Raw genomic sequence first — 25413 nt, 5'->3', positions numbered from 1 at the left:
AAACATCATGATAATTCATTTGTAACAATTACATAAATTTAAAGATATTTTATATTTTTTTTAAAAAATAATTATAAAAATATTTAAATACGACTTAATTACATCTTGTATGCTTTTATCCTATATTATAAGGTTATTTATGTGTGTATGGGTAATAGGATTTGTATGTTGTACCTTAATGACATAATTGACCTTACACAAGCGAGGTACACTAATTGATTTGGAATTCAGCTTTTAAGATATATGAACGAAAAAGACGTAAACTTTACAAGCTAAAACAAACTCATTTTGTTCCTTTGTCCCCCGATTCATTGCATATACAGATTCTATGCATTTACGAGCAAGAGGGCCTTACATGTACCCCACATAGCATCAATCGTTGATGAATCCCCATGTGACACCAAAATCTAGCAAGCCATATCTCCCCCAGGTGAACACGAAACAGTTCTGAACAGCGAAAATCTCCGCCAACTGAAAACCACCAAGCTCGACATTGAACATCTGGCTACTAAAGTGGCGGAACTCGTTTTACTACCCGGACAGCTTGCGGGTGGTTGTTTTCAGGGAGATGAGCACAGGTTCATTACTCGCGGCTTTCATTGCAGCAATCCCTTCTAATCGTTTCCATGTTGCTTCGCGTTTAGATTTGACCTCGTTCTCTCGTGCTTCGTCTTCCTCAAACTTATGCAAGCATTCCTCAAAGAGCTCGGGATCAGTGTCCGAGAAAATCTTCCGGACGTTTAGAGTCAAGCTCTGCACTGCCTGATTCCAATGGCTTCTGGCGTTCTTCTCAAAAGAAGGGAAGATAATAGGGAGTATGACTTTCCTGTTCTGTTTATTAGGTTCTCGATGTGATCATTGTTCCATAAGAAGAGAGCCCTCTCTGCCACCTACAAAGTATAAACAGATGTCTATAGATTCATAATAGCGTAACTGACTCAATGCAGTTTCACGTCATAACTAAACGAGTAAGAACTTGCAATCTAGCAACAGAGCCCCGGTATCTCCAGAAAATAAAGCCTTTAACTAGAAAAAAAAAAAAAAAGAGACTCGATGGAGATATCCCCCAAGTTCTGTACACAAACCATGGAGAAGCAGATGTTAAACCTTCTCCCCTCATTTACTTATCTAATTATATGTTAAGAGGAAGTATACTTAAAAGAAACGACAATTGCAAGTAGTGAAATATCGAAATCCCTACCTGAAAATGGGAACTACTCAAGCAACGGCCTATCTGACGGAACAAGGGTACCATGCAGCGTTGAAACTCAGCAGGTTGTGTGGCCTCCAAAACTTCCTCCAGTTCACCCAAGAACATGACTTCTTTCGAGCAGTTCGTGATCGGCCAAATCTTTAGCAGCCCCCGAATAACGGTATCGGCAAGCTTGCAATCTTTCTCCACGAATTGAGTTATGCAGTAAGATAACTGCTGGTGGTACATGGGTAGACACTTCGGTTTATGAAGCGGTATCAATGCACGGACGAGAAAGAGCTTATGTTCTTCCTTCAATGGCAAAGCAAACCCATTGATTATACTTCCCAGTATTTCTAGAAGCTCTGCAATTCCATTATGCTTTTCGGTTTCGAAAATAAAGCGGAAGAAGATGTTATTGATTGCCTTCCTGATGAATGGACGATGGACCATAAATTTTCCATAGATACGATGCAGAACGGTTTTCAGATACTCCCTTTCTCTGGGGTCCTCTGAGTCGAAGAGATCTAACAACCGTAGAACAAAAGAGTGATCGATATACCGCTTGGCCAATTTTGCATCTGTCTCGGGTGATGCAACAAATCTCAAGAGAAATTCATAAACAACTTGCAAATGAGGCCAAGCAGGGTCCATCGAAGGCTCTTCCTCTTCCAAATCAAATGCTTCTAAAACCCTGTTCTCAAGGGGCGGTGATGTTAGTGCTCTAAATAAATTTGCCGACACCATCTTCACAATATCTTGCATAACAATCTCCTGGAATTTCCCGTTGGTGGATGCAATGTAATCCACAAGCTCTAGCAACGTTTGCCGCTTAAGATCCTTCTCTTTGAGGTTTTCTGCCGGGTCAGTGAAGTCAAACACAATGCAACACAAGTTCAGCTTTCGGATAAACAAGTTTTGCTTATCAGAATTCGGAACATCCCTAAAACTAGGCAACGCCTCAAAAGAAGCAGCGACCATGTTCCCGTTCAGCTTCGCATTCACCGCTTGAGAAAAGTTGTTGCCTTGGTTCAACCCCAAATTTGGAGTCGAATTAAATCCGGAAAAGGTCGAACCGCTCGAGTTTGCATAGCAGTTACTTGCTAGATCACTGCTTCTTGAACTGGTAGAAGCATTCGATGACAAAGTAGAGGTTCCTCCTCCCTCACGATTGTCACTTGACCTAGACGGTTTCCTTGGGAACCTATTAAGTATCTGTTTGATCATCGTAGCTTACACAGGAGAATCGCTTCTTGTGCACTTAAAAGCTCGATAAGAATAGAAAACCCTTCAAAGCAGATGCAACATCGTCGAGCAAAACCAGTCGATCCACCCATAAATATAGAACTCCATCTTCATTCAGAAGAGTTATATGACTCAATTCCAACAGAGAAACGTCATTGTTCCCTTCTAACAACAACATCAACCACACTTATAACGTCCAAAAACATCTACAAACACAGAAAACAAGTCCAGACGATTCCCAATTAGCAAACATACGATAAAGCATGCATCACTTTTAGACAAAAACAAAAAACAAAAGAAACCATATCCCTAAAACGAAAAACGAAAAGTACTCAATTTTATCGCCATTGAAACCATGAGATTCGGCTGAAAATGGCTAAATTACTTTTAAAAAAGGGAAGGGTAAACTATATTTACCTGTTTTCCCCTTTGGCTCTAACTTTTCCTCAGCTTCCAAATGTTAACAAAAGCACAAAGTCAGATCGAAAGGTAACAAGATCTGGGTTTGATCCTGAGATCCCAACCAGCAATTTTCCAACAAAAGCAACCTGCGAAATTATCCAAATGAACATAATCCAAAACAAAACTTCAACTACCATTAAGAAACGAAGAGATCTTAAAACCGTTGTTTGGTTGGTTGGTGGTGGTGTTTGAGTTTCTTTCTTCTTCCTTTAAAGGCAAATGGATGTTCCGCTTAAACCCAACTTCTCTTTCCCTTCTTTTTTTCTTGGTAAAGATTTGATCTTTTGAAAACTTTCTCAGGAAAATTTCATTTTTCCTCTCAAAGCTCACACTCTTGATTTTCTTCAGATGAACATGGAAACCAATTGACTAAATCACCCCTCGACTTCTGTTAAAACCCTCCCACCATTATTTTCGTTTCAGAGAGAGTGGGGAGAGTGCTAAAAATGAGAAATCGAAAAAGAAACAGATTTTATTGAGGTTGTGCTTCGCACGCGCCACTTGACGCCATACTACAGATTCATCTATCCGTGTCCACAGGGCACAGACCACAGTTATCATCCAAATTCCAAAGGCCAAAGCTTCCATCTTTTCTTCCGGCTTTACCACAGTTTCCCGTTGCGGTCGGGCAGACGAACTGACGTGCTTTCGTGGCGCGTGCCTTACCAACTCTATTGGTCCTTCGATAAAAAGTCTCCCTTTTTATGTGCATCGATAAACACAACATTATTCTTTCTATAAAACAAAGTTTACAAACATATATAATCAATTAAAAGGGTGAACTGTGTCACTAATAACTCAATTATTAGTAAGATTATTAAGATGTCATTAGATTTTAATTTGGTACAAATAAATCACTTAATTAATTGATTATTTCAAACAGATTATTAAGGTGTCATTAGATTTAATTAAGTGTGTAACTAATGTTAATTCTTAGTTACAATCGTTGAATCAAGCGATTTGATTATTATAATTGTTAAACAAAATGATATGATTATAATTAAAAAATTAACTTTTATTTTATTTTAATAATATAATAATTTATTAATGATAATCAATTAATTGAATGATTTATTTATAATTTCTAAAACAATATTCAATTTTTTATTTTTTAAACAAAATCCTATGACAAAAATATTATCGAAAGTGAGCCTTGTTTGAAAATATAGGAGTAACATCCCCACAACTTATGTTTAAAAATAAAATAATTGAATAAAACTTTAAAAAAAATTATAAACAAATCATTCAATCGATTATCAAATCTTATGTCTTAAGTTATAAAAGATAACATCACCAGATTCATCACATCTTTTTTAAAAATTTGGTGATTATAAGTTATTGTCTATCCATAATTCTTTTAATTTAATAACAACGTGTACACACCTTATAGACGTAACTATTTAAACACAAAATATTTAAAGAAAATCTTTCGTTTTACCACTAAGATCACTTGATATGCAGGGACGATGCCATGACTAAATATTGATATGTGCTAAAAAATACAATGACTTATTAAGTATTTAAACTCAAAATATTAGCAACAATGAAATTTTTTTCGTGTCTTTTACATGAACCATGCGACCTCGGCAGTAAATGAATTGTTATTATTCCTTAAGGTCCCAAGTTCAAGCACTAGGAATGTCAGGGGTGTGAGCGTTCAATGTCAAAAGATTGAGAGTTATCTTTGAATATATATTGTCTTGTACTTATCTCATATTAATAAAAAAAAATCAAAATTCAGAAGACAATGTTTAATTTGTCTAATATTTAAACTTATGATGACCTAAATTATTATTAAACAAAAAAACTTAAAAATATTAAATTATTATTCTTTAATTCGATCCCAAATTAAACAAATATATAATAAATTCTTATATTTTTTAATTTAAATACTCGTTTTTATATAGACCAAAATAACATCTTATATCTTAAGTTATGAGATATTATCTATAATAGATATTATTAATAAATTTGTTGCTAAAACTTAGAATGTTCGTCTAACTCAGTTGGTAGAACACAAGGCTCTTAATCTTGTGGTCGTGGGATTGAGTCCCACGGTAGGCAATTCATAATTCTGATTGCCGGAGGTCTTCTACGGAAGCTGCTCTCAACCCGTTGGGGTCAGCTTACTACCTTACCTCCCCTCACCCCATTACATATGGGAATAAGGTCAACTAACTTTTGTTGCTAAATCTTATTATGTTTTCCTTTAAAATAACATATAAAAAAAAATGTTAGCTCAGGATACAATGTTTGTCTCAAATATATTTAATAAATATAGTGTTTGTGTCAAATCATATTTAATAATATCTATAATTTTTAATATTATTTTAATATGGATTGTATTAATAATATGTTTATAATACAAATAATTATATAAAACATTCATATTAATCTCTTTAATTTTAATATTGAAGGTTAAACTTGTTAAAAAAATTATCAGTCTCTATTTAGTAAAATGTGTTTTTAAATAATCTTTTATTCTATCAATTAATTATCATAATCTTATATTATGTAAGGGTATTTATTTTTTAGTTTTAATCGAATTAACATATCGAGTTGAATTGATTCAATTAAACGGTTAGTCACCAAATTAATTCAATCGAGAAACAATTAATTTTTTAATATTTAATTAATGATTACTTTAGTTTGAAATTGATTAATTAACTGAAAATATTAAATATTAAATATTATATATAAATATATATTAAATACATATTTCAAGCTCAAATCTATTAAGAATTAAGACTCAATTATTTTCTAACATACTAGACTCACTAAATTATCAATACATAATTAAATTTTAATCCAAATAAAAAATGTATCTATTTAATTCACCTGAATTAACCAAACTTTTCTCGATTCGGCTAATAATTTTAAAAAAAAAAAGTTTAATTCAAATTAAAAACAATCAATTAATATTACATCGAATTAAACTTTGAAATTATTAGCCGAATTAAAATTAATTTGATTAATTTAAAAAAAAGTATAATTCTGTATATAAAATATGACAACATTTATATGTTTTTTTAATATTGGATTGCTTATATGTTGTTCATTAATATTTGGTGGTATTATTTATTATATAACACAATAATATTATATAGTAAGTAATTGTTTTTAATGAAATTTATACTGGTGGCTTTTTTAAACATAATAACATATTTTTAAGTTTTTTTAAAAATAAATTTTTTAAAATTATCAGAACGTGATACGTGTCCCTTAACGAAATTTCTTAATGGCCATTATTGTCAAGACACCTAAAATGGTAACATTTATAACATTAGACACCTGGATTGTTCAAAAAATATTTTAGACACCTAAATAGAAAAAAATGATATAAGTCGAACACTTAATTTTATATTAAGCCTTAATTTAATAAAAAAAATTAAGAGTAAAATACATTTAGTCATTTCTTTATATCCAAAAAGTTTAAAACTAAAACTTTCATAAACTAATTACACCTTTGGTCTCTAGATATTTTCATTTCCAGATCATCAAGTGTTGATAAACTATGTTAATATTATAAAAGAAATTGTTAGGTTGCGGTCACAACACAACGTAACGGTTTTAGAAGTTATCGTGACACAACATTGGTGCAACGCAATAAGAGAATTGTATTACGACTTTTACAGACTAAAATTATTACGTAACACCACAATATAAAGGCATAAGCGCCTACGTGAGATCTCAAAAGGTAGAGTAGAACGTTTAATGTCTAATGGTATTTTGGGGTCCCTTGATTTTATAGACTTTAATGTATGTGTTGATTGTATCAAGAGAAAACAGATCACAACTAAGAGATTAGATGCCGATAGATCTACAGACGTCTTAGAATTAATTCATACAAATATTTGTGGGTTATTCCTACGATATCCTGGAATGGTCAAACATACTTCATAACATTATCTACAAGAGAATATACACGTTCATGTATTGAACACCAAGTACATAAGAAACTCGTACTCATAGATGAAGGGCCGATATTATGTTGCCCCAATTTTTCCTTGAACTCATGTCAAATACATATCCGGATGAGTACGAGTGGATGATGGTCAAACATACTTCATACCATTATCCTGCTATTAAAGTTGCCATTTCTAAGTTCTAAAATCTTCAAGATACAGCTCAAATCAGAAGCAAACAAGTAAGATAGATAAGCATGGTAAGCTAAAGAGAATGGAAAATGCATCAAAAATACCCAAGATCTGCAGAACTTTTACCATCATAACTGCTACTGTCAAAAGTTTGCTGCAAATGCCTCCGCATGTTATACGCTCGAGACGAAACCCGCTTCAGAAACTCGCCGGAAGTATATGGAATCGTACCGTCCAAATGAAGCGCTTTTTCAACCTCCTCTTTCTCAACATCTTCATCATCTTCTTCTCTTGCATCCCCACCGTTGAATTTGCATTTACAATCAACAACTCGATCGGGTCCCCCTTTAGAACAAGGCAAGCTAAAGAAAGACGACAAGCGAGGTTGACGTTTATTCGTTGCGAAGGGAAAGGCAGCAACTTGAGGACGCCGCCGCTGCTGCGCCGGTAAAGGGTTGGTCGGAGGTAGAACTATAGATGGAGAGACCGACGACAGGGAATCCATGGGTTTTTCTTTTCAAGCTCTGGGTTTGTTTCAGCAGAGCTTGGTCTTCTCTGTAAGAGGGTTTTCAGAGTAATTGGTGGGATTCAAAGACGTCAAAGATGAGAACTTTAGCTGCCGTGAAGAAATGTGTAAACTGGACAGAAGAGGGGAATGAGAAGTTGGATTTTGTGAACCTCTGACGAATGTGCCAACAAAAGGTGTTGGGACAGACCAAGCATAATCTAAGGCTCGAATCCAAGAATCTTGGAACTGCGATTCATCTCTTGTAATAATGTCATGTATAGTAAAACATAAAACAGCCGGAGCAAATTTACAATGTGTATGATGAATGATCAAATAGGATGAAACATATTTGGAGATAATAAATCTTATAAATTTATTTTTAATATTGTTTAAAATGTATTTGGCCCAATCAAGCTGGGGAAAACTTGGAAATAGTAATCCATACGCAATGTCGTATACAACCCGACAGGTGACAAGATTCATTGATAAAAGAACAATGTCGTATAGAAGTTGAGCTGAATGATCAATACGCAAGCAGTTTAATCAGAAAAGAAAAAAAAACTTGTTATTGGCGTGTAGCCTAGGAGAGTCTGGCGCTGTTGATGCAAAACCTTGAAGAAATAGAAACACTGAGCTCTTCTGTTCTGTCTCAAGGATAGTTCTTGGGTTTGATTCTCCACCGACATCGACCATCTTTCTCTCTGCTCGCAGAAACCTGTACCATCAAGCACCATTCCAACAGAAGAAACCCTCGTGGACAAACAAAAAGAGATGGATATATTCGTGTCATACATATCTATGTTCAACACTCATCCGAATCCAAGTATGTCATTGAAAGGGTATCTTTTTTTCTCTGCGAAGATAATAGATTTTAGAGGTTCATAGATACCTACCTACCTATATTATGTTTATGTCGGACCTTTTTAATTGAAAAACTCAATTACAGTCATAAAAATTGCATTAAGGTCCGACAGCAGCAGTTGATACAGTCATGTCCAGTTGAAGAGCTCAATTTTGATCTATGAACAAAGCATTTTCAGTGACAACGCACAAGTGAGATGGTTCATTGACATTTCAAGTAAACTCTTCTAATCCTATGCTTCTATACATCGATGATAATAAGCAATACAAGGATAACATCCCAAGGACTGGCTAGTCGAAACAAACTGGATGAATCCTTCTCACTGCAAAAAGCCATATGCAGACTAAGTAAAATTTCTAAGGAATACCAATTTTAAAACAACATTTTGGCAAGGCTCCGTGGAGACAGTAATCACACTTGCCAAATCTAAAATAACAAGCAACTATAAGTCGACAACTTATCCACATTTCTAAGGCTCAATCCCTTGTACCATTTTGCATCCAATACCTCTAAACAGTACTAGGATTTGCGGAATCTTAGCAGCAGCATAACCTAACGCGTCAATAAGGATCACCTTGAAAAAGAGTAACATATTGTGCGTGTAACTACAATGACAAACCCTTCTCAAGCATCCAACCGTTAACTTCCTGCACCAGCCCCTTCAGAGGTGGATGTTTCATTTAAAGGAACAGAAACTGTTTCACCGGACACTACATTAGCAGTTTCACCATGCTTGAGCTCTGCATCCTGAACAGGGAAAACCTCTGACAGTAAAGATGGAGCAATGTTATTCACATGCAGCCATGTCAGTTCCCACAAGCTATCTCCACCTAGTGCACTTCTCTGCATGAGTACTCCCTTTGCCTTCATTACAAGCAAGATGTTCTTAAGAACCTCGAGCACTAGCTCCTGAAGCTTCTCACTTTTTTACCTCGGACTTTTACTTTCATATATTTTTCCTTTCGGCTGAGCACACCAAGCCACAGTTTGCAGAATGTAGTTAACTGTGAGAGCTCATGGAGTAACTGTAAGAACACTTTGGAAAGGACCTTTGTGGCAAGAATAAGTGTGCCTTCCATGTTGCGGTAGTCTTTTTGGTGTCCTTGAGCAATTTCAAGCAAGTCATCGAGCATTGTGAAGATTACAAGATCAAAACACTGCAACCATAAACCATGAGAAATGTGGATGTAATCCACTCCAGTCAAGCACTTCTGCAATGATAGAAGAGCATGGTTTCTGACATCTTCTCTCTGGTCCAAACAAACTTTTCTGAGTCCCTGCACAAGCCTCCACCATAAATCACTGATATCCTGAAACATCTTGCCAACATCCTCCTCTCCCATTGATTCCTTAGCCTCATGGGTCCACCTTGCCAAACGATCAACAGAACCGGCCATAAGATCCAGTGCACGTATAGATCGCTCTGCCTGTCCAACACGAGACTCAGCAAACTGCCTCACAGCATCTATGCAGAGAACATAATTGGCTGGGAGTAAGTGAACCCCATCAGACATAATAAATAAAAGCGCTTCAAAACCGGCTAGAGATGCTTCTGGATGTCGGGCTGTGATGGAAAGTAAAGATGTTATTGTTCGCCACCCCATTTGCGATCTGATATGGGTAGCATTTGCCTTCACTAGGCGACTTACTTCCTGTGTGATCTGCTCACAGTATGCATCAGCCACTCGAGCATCAAGCTTCAAAACAAGCTGCAGGGACCTCAAGAGTTCATCAGCCAGGTTCTCTTTGTAAGGAAGCAGCCTTTGACAAATTCTAAGAAGCCCAAAAACAGCCTTCTCAACAAGGGCACAAGGCATAACAGTTGATTGAACAATATTAGCTATGTGCTCATAGACACCCTGCCATAGAAGCACAATCCTATCACGGTTATTCAGGGTAATAGCAATAAGCAACTCCAGGCAGAAAACGGCAGTATCTTCATTCTCAGGTGAGCTGCTTCCTTTCTGGGGCCGCCCTGCAGCCCAAATTAGGGCTCGTGCTAGCTGCAACAAAGATTCAGCTTGCAAAAATTTGCTCTCAGTAAATATGCTGTCAATGTGGCATTTTTGAATTGTCTGAAGGGTGCGTTGATGAGCAGCAAGTTGTTGCTCAGTGGGCTGTGATCTTGGCTCCTCTGTATCAAGAGATAAAAGCTGACTGAACCGTCCCATCAATCCAGAGGATCTCCTGGGGGTACCTATGGACTGTAAGTGAGCTGAAGACAAAGAATTTGTAATTGGCTTTCCATGACCAGGGTCTGCAGAGAGTTCTGTCTCATCAGCTGCATCACTGGCTACACGAGCTGGAAGAAGACCCAACTTGTGCAGTCGTAAGATGCAATCCAGTATATTCCTCCAACCTGTGCGAATATAATCACCATATCTATTTACAATAGTAAAAACAGTTACAGTTGCCATTCTTGCTTTGGTGTCATCACCAAAAGCCAACACTGGTTCCTCAACAGATGATGGATTCAAAAGGGTGGTAAATTTGCAGAGAGACACAACTAGGTCATCCAGTACATCTTCAAGATGATGGCAAGCAGAAATCTTAGCAACAGCGAAGAATCCATCAATACAGGTCTGGTAAACATATTCATGTTCAGCATGATCAAATACAACAGAGATAGCAGCAATTGTTGGACCAGACATTATTGCAAACATATCATGGTCAAGGTATGCTCTAGAATCAGCTATAACGAACGGTGCAATTTTCTTAGACTTATGCATCAGGTCTATCCACCGACATGGGGTCATTTCGGGATAACCAAAGCCTTGCTCTGGAGTTGTGCGGATCTCATTCTTGCATATTGAGTGGTATAATTCCGACAGAAATTCTCGAGGTAGATCGCTGCCTCCATTTATATGCCGATTATTCCGGATGAAATCCTCCTCTGTCATCTTTTTCTTTACTTGGACATTGTGCTGGTCAGTGTTGAGCATTATAAGTGAATATGATAATAACAAAGCAGCATCCTTGTTAGCTAGAATCTGTGGGGATTGCTCATAGTACCTTTCAGAGAATGCTTCCAGCACCCTCTGTATCTTTTGTGATTCTCCAGGCAATCGAAAAGTTTCCAGGAACAGTCTTAGAGCAGTATCCAGATTCATATCTTGGAAATCAAATGTCCCAGCAAATTCATGAAGAACCTGAACACAAAACTCATCATGATTTCCCAGGAAATCCCCTACAAGATTTTTATCTAATCCAGCAGTGTACCTGAAAAAGCAAGCCACACTTTGGGGGTCAAGTTTGTCAGGCAAAAGATGTGTTCCTTGGAGGAACTCTAACCCTTTTTTTGGGTCACGGTTGAAGTGATCAGCTCCAATCATCAACTTTCTTTTGATGTATTTTCTCCGCCTGACAAATGGAACCCAATGAACTGGATCAGCATAGTTATCACACTTCACCATCCAGAATGGCAAATATTCCTCAAGAATAACTGGGGCTTGCTCTGAACTAGCTAAACCATTCCCAATCCTCTCAGCCATTCCTTGGATAACAGCAATTAAACCATCCAGGGCAAGAATGTGCATTGCAGACAAAGGGCAGTTAACAGGGAATGCACTCTTTGACAACAAATTAGCAAGGTCTTCAAACACACTGTGGCAAGTTATATCACAATCTAAATTAGCATACATCTCCACCATAAATGTTTTTTGCCTACAGAAATCAACTAGAGCTTCCATGGCCACCTCCTGCTGCTGATACGAAGCTCCATATTTGCCTTGTGCAAGCCTCAGAATTACACAGGAAAAGAAAGCTTCAAGCTGTAGTTTGAGTTCTGTACGGAGATGATGATAAAGATTTAGAACAATACAACATACCATTGAAAGAATAAGTGGACTCATTGACAACCCAAATTGCATCAGATTACGAAATAATTCATCCTGAATCAAGCTCAATAGTCTTGGGTGATGGCGGAAGGAAGGCCCGCCCAATTCTATGGCAGAATTAATTAAGCCCAAGGCAAAAAGTGGCACGTCTTCATCAAATGCTAGTGTATTTGAGTGTGGGTCCATTCCCACATTCTCAACAGCATTTAGTAAAGAGCACAAGAAATGAAATATCTCCACCATGCTAGGGACGCCATATGGTTCTGTCATGAGCTGCAAATCATATGGAACTGTCTCCTTTCCATTACCAGCTACTACCATACTTTCTTCCCTCGCAGTTCCTACCAGACCTGCAGAATTGGATGCAAAACTTCTAGAAGATGCTTGACCATCATACTCAGAGCCGTTTCCATTTTCAGCTTGTTTAGCCCCAAAGGCATAATCGTTTTCTATCCCACCAAGCTGCAAAGCAGAAAACTCTAGATAAGATAAAGTATTGATGAAAACCATAACCAGAAAAACAAAACATAAAAAATATCAAGTGGCTTCTGGCATGTTTTCTTTTCTCCTACTTCAAAAGCAGGCAAAGGAAACAAGCTAAAGAAAGGGTTGAAACCAAAATTGAAAAAAGAAAAAAGAGAGAGAGAAACACTAGAGCAAGCACTAACCTCTAGTTTAGCAGTGTTACTTCTGTTAACCAAGGCATGCTTTGTGTTCTCAACATTTGAAAGGTGTGAAAATATACACCTAACAAGTTCGTGCATTGTGTGGCGAGCTATCCGCTGTAACAACTCACCTTTCTTCTCTGCTTGGTGAACTATTCGAAAGCAAGTGTTAACGATTGTACAAACATGCTGATTACTCAACATAACTGAGGCTTTACTTTTCATGCAAGCAAGGAGAACCAGAAGTATCTTCATGAGTACCACTTCTTCAGAGGCAGGATCTATCACCTCAAACCGGCAGCTAGTCACAGAATCAACTACCAAACGCATAGCTTCTTCAACATTTACTGTATTTTGATCAATTACATCAAGGGTTAAAATTTTGTGAACAGAAGATAAAGCAACACCAGTGATTGGTGCACCAGTTTCATCAGATTGAATCACATCTAAAAAGGGCTGGAGATATGCAGCAGGGTTGATGGCATGCCACTGATTCTGCCACAAGAAAATTTGCTTTCGTAATGCCTTCAATGACTGAATTAAAGAGTGTTCTAGCTGATCATCACTTGACATGTATCGACCACCCCATCTTACATTTCTCCTCATGACAGCTAATACAGCACCTACTTCCGAATTAATCATACATGCTAAAGTAGCTTTGTTAGAACATGTAATATCACAGTCCTCAGGTTCTTCCTCAATTGCCTTGATCCCAGATTGCAGCTTGAGACGCCCCATTTCGGAGTAATATCCTTCTGGAACCTAAGGCCTTTCTATATTTACCAACTGTTAGAAAGAAAGGCACAGGGATCCCACCAGAGTATAACCTTCAAAAGTTACAAAAACGGACATTATATACAAGTTCAGTATCCAATTTCATAATTAAAGAATCAACTACTGCTCAACAATTAAAATAAGATAAAAACATCTTAAAGCAGCCTCAGTAGCTACAACGAATACACAGAAGACTAAATAAGCTAGCATGATAGCATGCATAAGCTAGTTTGAGCATTTATGGGCAGCCCCAAAAAGGAGATCAAGTTATTTTATGCAGAAAAAACCCTAGCAATGATGGAAACCATGATCTTCAAAAGAATTGTGCATTAAACCAACTATAAGAAGTCTAAAATAAGGTATTGCAGTTATCAGGAAGCTGCAGAATCACTACCAACAAACAGAACCCAATTTTTGTAATAAGTGAACAAAACATATATTTAAATTTATCTGCCTAAATTCCCTTCCACTTAAAACAACAGGTAACAACAGCGGTACCTATCACAGTTTAAGAGATCTAGCAAAATGAAAGAAAAAAACTTCATTTCACCAGACTCCAATCAACAAAGTGCAAAGATAAAAAATACCAAATCACAGGTTAATCAACTGAAGAACAAAAATAGATCTAATACACAAGTTCAGAACTCATAAAATATGTTAAAAAAAATAAGGAAAGAAGAAAAGAAACTTGAATTTCTAAATGCACAGACTTTGATTCATAGTTGCAGTCAACCTTCAAGGTTCAAAATCGTTTCTATTGTTTTTAGTTTTCGATCTTCATTTTCTTTCCTCTACCTTATAGTTACACTGCTGCTCAACGCATGTATAACAAACAAATAATTCAATGGTGGACGATGAAATTGAGATGAGATCGAGTAGGGGGAAACAAGTTACCTTAGTCAGATCCAACAATGAATTGATTTTCCCTTCTTCGTTTTGTGTGTGAGATTATGGAAAACGAGAAAAGCAAAGCAGTCTTGAGATCGACCGAAAATGAAAGATTTCCTAATTTACAGAAACAGCCCCTTAAATTTATGGGGAGCTCCAATTTTATTCGAAAAGAATCTGATATTTGTATTTATTTAAAGGGTAAATAATAAATTTTATTACTAAATTTTACTAAATTTTATTATATTTTATATTTTATTCATCGTATTTTTAAAATTTTTAATTTACTCATTTAACTAAGTTATTTACCTCCTCTATTATTTTATCATTAACAGTTCATTGGCGTGAAATAGGTTAATATTTAACATGCCACCTCAGTATACGTTAATTAATACTTTATTAATATCATTTTTTGATACTTTTTTCTCTTTCACTCTCGACTACTTTCACCGTCTATCTTCAATCGGCGCCTCCGATATGATCCTTAGGGCTCAAGCCCAGATTCTAGTATGGTCCTTAAGCTCCGACCACCACACCTTTAACCTCTCCACCATTAGATCTCAGTGTGAACTAGAAAGCAAGAAAAGAACCCATAAATTTCGTCATCGTCGCCTGAGAAACCCCCCCCCCCTTTTAATCTCTGCGACCATCCATAATCTACAATCGTCGTCTCAAATTTCTGGGGTTATAAAATGTAAAATATTAACCCAAAATCTTATAAATAAACAATTAAATGTAAATCCTTCATGTTCAATGAAAACTAATGAAAAATCAATAAAAAGTCGAGAACCTAAAGCAATGGAATTTCACAAGCTAATTAACATTCATATGTATCAAATAAAATGACAAAAAGAAGAAATAAATAGGGAATATGGACATAGTAAATCAAACAAACACGTCATAGAAATGTCAAATCGGAGGCCATTTTCAGATGCTTTATCCATTATATTATCTTCTAAGAAAAGACGAATCAACAAATTTAGATTGAAAAAAAAAACAGAAAATCTTAGAAATTTTCTCCCTTATTTCATTTTGTTTCTAGATCATTCCGTTTTCTCTCCAAATTTTCTACGATCATTTCCATCGCCGCCGTTAGTCTTGGTCGCTTGTTGGAGAAGGAGAGTCGCTGCCAAAGATCCAAAAATATGTTCTTTAGAGGCTACTAAAAGATCAAACGAAGGAAATGATTTTGGTGAAAAAAAATTGGTTGTCGCCACCGACCAAAGGTGGTTGGTGCGGTGGCCAGTCATAACGAATAGTGGCTAGATTTTAGGAAGAGGGAGAGAAGATGAGAGGGATAGAAAAAGAAAGAGATAATGAAAATGAAAAAAAAAAAGACAAAATATGATTTTGAGTTTTAAAATTGTCGTTTTGATGTGAAATTAAATATTTTTTAAACGGCTTTATTTTGTATTATATATTATATTAATTATTTAATGGCATAATAATTAAATTAAAAATAATTTTAAAATTAAATAAATTAATTAAAAATTTTAAAAATACGGTAAATAAAATAAGAATCAAATATAAATTAAGTCATCATAATTTACCCTTATTCAAAATATTTTTTTCGTTTCTTCATTTTAAAGACGCTATAAACAAATAACTTAAATACACAAAAAAAAATTTAACAAATATTTACTTGTTTATTCAAAATTTCAATAATTTATGGAGTAACCAAAATTTTTATGAATTGAAATGAAGATTACATTCAAGAAATCAAGTTTTTGGTTTTATCGTAATAATAATATGACAAAAAGTATCATAGATCTATATACTTAAATTTGATGTATCTCTAATATTATTTTTCTTTCAACGTGGCATTTCAATTTAGAAAAAAAAATTAGAATTTTTTTTTAATAAAATTTAGAAAATAAATTCAATAGAACCCTTCAACCAATATTTTTTATTACTAATCTGACCGTTACAGTACTAACGTGATAGTTCACGGTGATTGATATAGTACTAACGCGATAGTACGTTATGATTGATAACATAACAAATAACATGACGAATAGACTAAAATAATAACTCAAACATAACAAATAAGTTGTCACGTCATATTAATATTGTGAACCGCCACATTAACTGTGAACTACTACATCAATACTATAACAATCAACGATAAAGAATGTTGGTCAAAGAGTCACATTATGTTTGTTTTCTATATTAAAATACCACATTAAAAGAAAAATTAATACGAGGGTCACACTAATTTTTAATTTTTTTTCAATAATATAAAGATCTCTTATGCCTATTTATCTAGTAATAGAAGTGCTTGGTACATTCTAGCAAACTTTGTCAAACACAAGCAAGCTAGCATTCAGGGGAAGGGCAGTCCACAGAGCCTCTAAATACACAAAGGTGGTTCAAAAATACTCATGCCAAACACCATCCTTCCTAATATCTAAATCCGAGTCCAAGTAAAATAAAAATCTGGTGGCAAATGTTCAAATTAAATTTCCGCAGTCATTAAGTTGAAACATGTAATAACTAGAATGCACTTGTGTCACCGAAGTTTGCTTCTGGCTAGATATGGCACCCTATGCCATTATCTTAGCAGATCTCACAAAGAGGCTATCGACAACCTTGCCAATGTTGGTGATGGTATCCAATGTTGCGGGGTAGATGGCATCGGCCTTGGGATCATCAAATATGACCAGACATCCAGCACCCTGATCCAGTGTCCCTGCAAATTTCTTATCCAGAATCATTTGAGAAAGTTTCTTCTCCACATGATCTACAGGCAATTCAATAAGTTCAGCAATATGGGCAATCTCAACCCTCGAGAAAGGCTCAATCAATCTACAGAGGTTCTGCTCCAATAGAGTGTCATACAGGGAAGAAAGGTGCCTGTGAACGATAGGATCTTCCTCTAGTTGGGCCTTGAAATCACAAAGAGCAATCTCAAAGTGCTTCAGGGAACGTTTTGCGTGGGCATCAGCAACAGCTTTCATGGCATCAAGTTCAGGCCCCACGTATTGTAGACCTGCCTTGGAGGATATTATACCAGCAACATCATCAGCCTGGTTCACCATTATTTTGCACAACAACATATACTTGAGGCTAAATACTGCACGAGGATCTTCGAGAGCATTGAAAGCTTCAAATGCTTCGAAGAAATAGCTATAAGCAGTTTTGTAATCTTTCTCCTCTGCATGGAGGATTCCACTCTGTAGATCTATATTACCCTGTTGAGCTGGCGGCACATAAATTGCATTTGCTGCTGTTCTTGCGGCAGTTAGAGATGCCTTGGCTTTAGGAAGGTTTCGGAGAGAGAAATGAAGCTTACTCTCCAACAAGTCTATGTCCACGAGAAGAAGCTTGTCATCCAACCTCCTGACCTCCTTGATTAGGCCAGAAAGGAGATTCAGTGCTTCGGAGTATTCCTTATTCTCCATCAGAAGAGCTGCAAGCTTTGCTTCAACTCGTTGGCGCAGGAAAGTTCGCTTCTCAGCACGAGTCCACTGCACCACTTCTTTGCAAAGAGAAATCTGGAGATCTGAAGTTCCTGGTATTTTAGCTACATCATCAATTATACCACGGACAATTTTAGCAGTTTTTGCCTTGGGAATTAATGCAAAAAAGGGCCTCAATTGGGTCAGAAGACTTCTGAGATCCTCTGCCCGGTTCTCTTGTCTAAGAAGATCAGAGAGATTTGTTATTGCCTGCTCTTTAATCCGCAGAGAATCAGGTGCAGATGAAGGATTGTCTAGTACACGATAAAGGATTGAGATGGCTTCAGATGGTGTTTTGGCTTCTAGGGCCAGAGCAATTGAATCAGTGGTTGCTGGGAGGTATGATGAAGACATCATAAATGCTTTGAAATTCCAATCCTGCAAAATCAACAATCAAATTTGACATGATTGAACTTGCCCATATAATTAAACTAACCCAAGAAGTTACCAGCTACTTTGCCAGAGGGTCTGCAATTGAACCAACTTAAAGAATGCAAAAGTCAATGAGATTTTAATATCGACTAACAAAATTATTTCATCACTCAACATAGCTAAGCATCATCAAACGACTAACTTTTTTAACAAAGCCAACAATGACCTATGAAGTTTGAACAAAGTGCTTCATTGTTCAGTCTCCTTTGAACATGTTTTGACAATATGCATGAAAATATATCAGATATACAGAAGATAATAGTATAGAATAGCAATCTCTGGACAATATATACTACATATCTGAACTACAAAGCATATAACTTGCCGCAGGTATCAAGTATCAACATACTGCAAAAGAACAATAATTATCTCCTGCTCTCACATCACTCAACATTTGCTTCAGTAACCCTCAGATAACTATGGAAAGTGATTAAGTTTCTCACAGAAGATGTAAGATTAAATCCAAAAGTGCTAATGATAATACCCCTAATAAAATCTATAAACTTCTACAACTTTCAATCAAATGTTAACAATTTGGAAGTCACAATTGCATTTAGAAGTGTGAAAATGAATGATATCTGAAATTCCGGTAAGTAAAAAGTAGTTTATATTAACTCATCCAATGTTCCCTAATTCCAATGCAGGAGGAGGGGTGTTTACCCTAAAGAGTGGAGGTGAAACAACTTAGAAACCCCTCTTAATCACCCTGAAACTTCACTCATTTGTTTATATCCCTCAAATCAGTAGAATATACAAGTAAACAGTGAAGTACTACCTCACTTTATGCTCTCTTTTCTAACATTCAAAATCCAATTCTACCAATGTCTTCAGATCAGGAATAGTGCATAAGCTCTATGCTTTTTTAACTCAACTCCGATGTCATTTCTTTCATAAACAACACATTTCCACTGTTATCTATTATCAGTGCAATTCAAACCCAACTACAGCAAAAGCCACCACATGATATGGTCCAAAGGGAAAATTAGTACTCATGTAGAACCTAAGAAGCTAACCAGCTGAAAATTATGAAGACATGTGATGTCTACGCCGCCTAACACTGAACATCAACAGGTCATAACACCGCCAATGAAATTGGCGTTAGTCACCGAAGTATGAGTATAACAAAGCGGAATACCCAATAAAAAATAAAAATAGAACAGCAAAAACAGAACATTTCAAAGAAATACCATAAAATGAACTGAACCGCAAACAGAATTTCTGTAGTAAACGAAAACTAGAAGAAATGTCAAGAATTTGATGTAAATTTAAGGGGACAACAAAAAGAAAAAAAATCGCAAAACAAAAATCAAATACCTAAAGCCTTAAAGTAAAAAAGCAAAGTTTAAATTGGAGAAAATCGTACCTCTAATCAGAGAAGAAAATAGATGAATCGATATGTTCGTTAATCACACTTCCTGCTTAAACTCAGATGTGCCCTTCCAGACTCCTCCATCTCTTTTCCTTGTTCGACTTATGCAGCAAGAAAATCCAGGGACCATCGATTTAAATTTTGCTTTCTAGAGATTTGGGCTTTCATATGATATTCAGCTTTGGCCCAACATAAGGATTTTTTTTTTAACTTCAGTGACCGAAAATTCCTTATAAATACGATTTTAACCAACTTTTTTCGATTTGTCAAAATGACCAACAAAATCGCAATGCGATCTCTAAATCGCAACGCGATCTCCAGTATCGCAAATCAGTTTCTAGATTCGCAACGCGATTTTGACTATCGCAATGCGAATATGTAAATCGTAACGCGAATATGTAAATCACAACGCGATTCTGACTATCGCAACGCGATTCTGACTATCGCGTTTCGATTTTCAAAGCGCCATTAGTATCGCAACGCGTATTTTATTTTCAAATTCCAAACACGAATATTAATACATCCTGTAATTAAATAAATAAAATACGCGTTGCATTATTATTTGTTTTTCATTGAAATTGATGATAAGAAATGGAAAATTAACCAAATCACCACCTAGGGTTGTTTTTTAATTATTTTTATTTTGAAATTTTGCATTATTATTAGGTTTTTCATATTGAAATTGATGATAAGTTTACTGTAATTTCAATAATAGATTAACCATTTCACTTAGATTGCTTATTAAATTCATTCGATTGCTGCCAATACTCCTAAACTGTTTAGTCTTTAACCCTGTAAAGTTAGTATTTGTCTTTGTTTTGTCTTTTGGTTGAAGTAATGCAATTCATTCAAGTTTCAATTTTAGACAATGACTATTTGAAACCGAGGATCGCAACGCGAAATGAAAATCACAACGATAGTCAAATTCGCATTGTGATAGTCATTTTCGTGTTGCGATTTTCATTTCGCGTTGCGATAGTCAAATTCGCGTTGCGATAGTCAAATTCGCGTTGCGATTTTCATTTTCGTGTTGCAATTTTAAGTTTCAGAAACTATTATTCTTCTGCAAATTGAAACTTGAATGAATTGCATTACTTCAACCAAAAAACAAAGACAAATATGAAATTCACAGTGTTGCAAATTTAAGTTTGAAGAATAAACTACTACTACTCTTTATGTTTATTATTATTTTTGGTATATCTTCACAGTGTAGTTTTTAATATAACTTGGTATGTTTATTGTTTTTGTATAACTTTTTTTCGGCTCAATTGACCTTAAGGAATAAAATAATCCTAGTCACTATAATTGTGTCGAAGCTTTCACCTGTACAAAGAAAATTGTTTGAGGATACTTGCTTCGGGCCATGGCTGAAAGTACAACATCCGGGTGGAGATGCTATGTTGACCCATTTGTGGCTTCAGACCATGACTAGCGATCTACCCGATAGTATAAAACGTGGTAATGAAGAGATATGGTTTCATTTTCCACGGCGTATACGTGTTTTGGGCGGGAGGAGTTTTGCTTAATCACTGGTCTACGCTTCGGACACGATGATGTAAGTCGATACACTAGTCATATTACCCGCCCATCATGGTTATCCCGGGTTTTTCCTGAGCTGTCAATGGAGAAGCCGAATTTACACGTCGACGACTTGACGAGATTATTGAATAAGAAAGATGGTTTTATTCGGATGGATGACGTCGATGTTGTCCGAGTATGCCTTTTAGTACTTTTGCATGCCGGCTTTTTAGGCAGAGAGGCCAGACAACCTATTCCTAAGGACCTAATATTATTGGTAGATGACCTAAATGCATGGAACATGTTTCCGTGGGGTTCGTATCTATGGAAAGCTACATGGAATAAGTTGTCATCTGCCTTTGATGACCGCAAAAGTTTACGTGGCGATGGTTCCAAATACACTTTGTCAGGCTTTATTTGGGCCTTTAAGGTAAGAATTTCTATATAATGTTTCCAAAATTATAATTAATTATTTAACAATTACTAATGTTTGTGTATTATATTGTTTTTGTAGATTTGGATATTTGAGGCTTTTCCCGACATGTAGACATATGCATTAAAAACTTCAAATGATATTCCTAGAGCTATTTCCTTGAAGAGGAAACGACGGCTGTTGATTTGGGAAGAGTTACTACGGTATACGACAATAAATGATGTAAGTTAACACAAATACTACCATATATAAATAAGTTATTGCTAGTACACTTTTAACTTTGTTTGAGCTTTTATATTATTAGGAGGCCAACACTCCATTACAGAGGCTGACACCCACGGAGGCTGAGCTTGCCACTGATTGGTGGCAAGCTAGTAAGCGTTTTTTTGATGGCACGGATGATGAGCAGCCTCCACTTCGAGAGCCATCACCTGATCGACTACACTATATACCTCTACAACGAGAGCCATCACCTATTCTGTCACATCATCGAGCCTCTTCTCCACCATCACCTCATGATAGGCGACCGGCAAAGATGCCACGACATTTATCTCCCTGTTCTCCACCTCCACGGGATGAGTTAGGGGAGTTACGTGATGAGGTCAATGCCTTGCGTGAGGAGGTCGGACGCGATGACAATGGTGCATTGACGAGGTATCTACTTTACGCGATGACAATGGTGCATGGTGTGACGAGGTATCTACTTTACGTGGTGAGGTAGCGGCTCTACGTGAGATGGTAGCATCGTTGCAGAATGAGGTTCATACTCTACGCAACGAGGTAAGTTTAAGATTTTTCATATATATTTAACTTGATTTACTTGTAATTTCACTTAGATTATCCATTTCACTTAGATTGCTTAGTAAATTCATTCGGTTGCTGCCAATAATGCTAAACAGTTCTAAAATAACCCTGTGAAGTTAGTATTTGTGTTTGTTTTGTCTTTTGGTTGAAGTAATGCAATCATTCAAGTTTCAATTTGCAGAAGAAGAATAGTCGCAACACGAAACTTAAAAATCGTAACGCGAAAATAACTATCGCAACGTGAATTTGACTATCGCAACGGGATAATCGCAATGCGAAATAAAAATCGCAACGCGAAAATCGCAATGCGAAAATGAAAATCGTAACGCGAATTTAGTTTCACGTTGCGATTTTTATTTCGCATTGCGATTATCCCGTTGCGATAGTCATTTTCGCGTTTCGATAGTCATTTTCGAGTTGCGATTTTAAGTTTCGTGTTGTGATTTTAAGTTTCAGAAACTATTCTTCTTCTGCAAATTGAAACTTGAATGGATTGCATTACTTCAACCAAATGACAAAGACAAATACTAACTTCACAGTGTTGCAAATTTAAGTTTCAAGAATAAACTACTACTCTTATGTTGTCCTTGAACATGCACTAAACCTATATGATGTCCTTTTAAATGTTTATATATATATAAGTGCTTACTTCCGGAATGTTATCTGATGCATTTTGTGAACTATGATAGAATAATGACTTAGGTGAATACCGTACAAGTTTGAAACATATTCTTTGTTTTCACTGTTTAATATCATGTCTGTTTATTTATGATTTATGTATTAATTTATTTTTAGCAGCCGATAAGGTGGATGCTTTACGTCGGGTTTTTGTATGATGGGGTTCACGCATCAGACGTGCACGTGCCATTATGTCTCCGTTCACCCAATAATGCGAAGACTTCGTAAGAAGAAGCCGACTCACCTGTCATCTTTCAAGAGGCCTCTCTATCGTTCAAGAGGCCCCTATCATCCCTCAAGATTCCCCTCCACCGTTCAAGAGGCCCTGTCATCGTTGAAGAGGTCCTCCCACCATTCAAGAGCCCGATTCATACGGCGTAATATATCGAATTATTGAGAAACCCCCTCACGTACCGGACATGATGGATGATTATTGGCTTTCGTATGAGTTACCGGCCAGTACCATTCCGGCAGATGAAGTGGAGAGGAGACAACTACCGGAAACAATTCTGGATAATACCCTTTGGGCTAAGACCGCAGTTGATTTTTATCTACATGGCGGAGCCAAGGGTGTTACGCTGATATATACAAACTCAACGATGATATGCATTTGTTGATTGATCGGTCTTGGTGGGGTGTGTTATTAGGGGTTGAAGACAAAGGCTATTTCGATGGGGGTAAGTCTTATATTTCTTCTTATATTTCATTTTGATTAATTTTTTTTAAATTTATGTAATTCACTAATATATGTCTTTTTTTGTAAAACAACATATTGATGCATGGGTGTCACGTCTTCTAATAGTAAGGAAATTGAGGAAAAATAAAAAAAAAATACGCGATATACAATTATGCCGACGTCTTTTCACGTAGTTCATTTGAAGAATCAACGACAGGAATCATATGTGTTGGCTAATGGATAAGCTAAACTTTATCCTGCATGGTGGGAGGTCGATAAGGTTAGTATTTATTTTTTAAATATTTTAAAGGTGTTCATAAATAAGTTCGCAATTTGAATTATTACTTATGATTGCAGGTGTTTATCCCTGTTTTGGAACGTACTCATTGGTTTCTCGTTGAACTTCAGCTCCCATCCCTGAAGACAATAGTATATGACAGCATGATAAATTACATATCATTGTCTGATTTAAGAGATATTATTAACGGATGGAGCTCTCATTTGGCTAAATTCTTGGATGCGATTAATTATTGGACTTATTCTGGAAACAAGAAGCCAAAGAAGTTCAATGTTACAGTTATCAGAGACGAGACCGCGCCACAACAAACGCAGGAAGCCAAAGGGGATTGTGGTCCTCTCGTATGCATGTGCTTGGAGCGTTTGACGACAGGAAGTACACAGTTTCTACCTCACCGATAGAGATAGAGGTGCAGTAGGCTTGTGGTTACGGTATTTTATGGCTAGAGTGATATATGCGAGACGCTACCTACCTGCATCCGCGTTATGAAAGTGTCCATAAACAATTTGTAAGTCAAATTGAGTTTGCCCTATCGGATATGATTGTCAGATTGCTAATAGGACCTATGCAATCCCTAAGATGCCCCATAAACCATGTCCATGAATCAGAGGTTTCAGATTTGCCAACCCCGTAAGCTATTGGCAGTATCCCATTGTTAGCATCCATGGCTACTGCTAATAAGTTTACTCCAAGGTATCGACCTTTTAAATGTGCTCTGTCAACTATAATAACTGGGCGCATGCAAGTAATAAACGAACGAATCTACAAAATCATATACACAAGAAATATAATCATTTAAATGTGAAATGCATGTAACTAACAAAAATGAGTCAACAAAATTATATTGATTTATAACCGCAGCACCAATGGCAATAAACAGCAACTCAAAGCGTCCATCTCTATCTGTTTTGATATGAGTTACGACCCAGGATTTTTCAGCTTTAAATTGTGACAATAAGCAGGCAGTTGGGCAAACGATGCTTCTGGCGACCCCCTCAACAATTCCAAGGCATAACATTTGGCTCTCCAAGCTTGAGAATATGAGATACTAATCTTGAATCGAGCATTCATGTCAGTCATAATTTCATGTCCCCGATATACCCTGCCATTCAAAAACATTAACTCAGCCAGAAAACCACCCAACACCTTTTTATTTGTCTGTCTATGGTGAGGAAAAACTTGGGTTCTTGAACATGTATGTTTATCAATAAAAGTCCT

General features: G+C 36.3%; 2 protein-coding genes and 2 pseudogenes across 2 annotated transcripts; all 4 read right to left on the bottom strand.

Moving 5' to 3' along the window:
- Positions 1–270: 270 nt before the first annotated feature.
- Positions 271–3511, bottom strand: LOC120212729 (annotated as a pseudogene).
- Positions 3512–7090: 3579 nt separating this feature from the next.
- LOC120213587 lies at positions 7091–7501 on the bottom strand. Its single transcript, XM_039211694.1, has one exon. It carries the CDS (start codon positions 7499–7501, stop codon positions 7091–7093), a length of 411 nt encoding a protein of 136 aa, XP_039067625.1.
- A 1235-nt stretch (positions 7502–8736) lies between these two features.
- Positions 8737–14641, bottom strand: LOC120212720 (annotated as a pseudogene).
- A 2185-nt stretch (positions 14642–16826) lies between these two features.
- LOC120212710 (26S proteasome non-ATPase regulatory subunit 11 homolog) lies at positions 16827–19937 on the bottom strand. The gene is made up of 2 exons (XM_039210933.1): positions 19783–19937; positions 16827–18365 (listed from the first exon to the last, which is right to left on the bottom strand). Exon 2 carries the CDS (start codon positions 18342–18344, stop codon positions 17073–17075), a length of 1272 nt encoding a protein of 423 aa, XP_039066864.1. The 5' UTR covers positions 18345–18365; positions 19783–19937; the 3' UTR covers positions 16827–17072.
- Between the last annotated feature and the right edge of the window lie 5476 nt (positions 19938–25413).

Source organism: Hibiscus syriacus, unplaced genomic scaffold (genome assembly GCF_006381635.1).
Source record: "Hibiscus syriacus cultivar Baekdansim isolate YM2019G1 unplaced genomic scaffold, ASM638163v2 tig00000738_pilon, whole genome shotgun sequence".
Lineage (NCBI taxonomy): Eukaryota > Viridiplantae > Streptophyta > Magnoliopsida > Malvales > Malvaceae > Hibiscus > Hibiscus syriacus.
This window is presented reverse-complemented; position numbering and strand designations above follow the sequence as displayed.

Excerpts from the sequence above, each read along its gene's own strand:
- LOC120213587 (XM_039211694.1), bottom strand. The coding sequence starts at position 7,501 with ATGGATTCCCTGTCGTCGGTCTCTCCATCTATAGTTCTACCTCCGACC.
- LOC120212710 (XM_039210933.1), bottom strand. The coding sequence starts at position 18,344 with ATGATGTCTTCATCATACCTCCCAGCAACCACTGATTCAATTGCTCTG.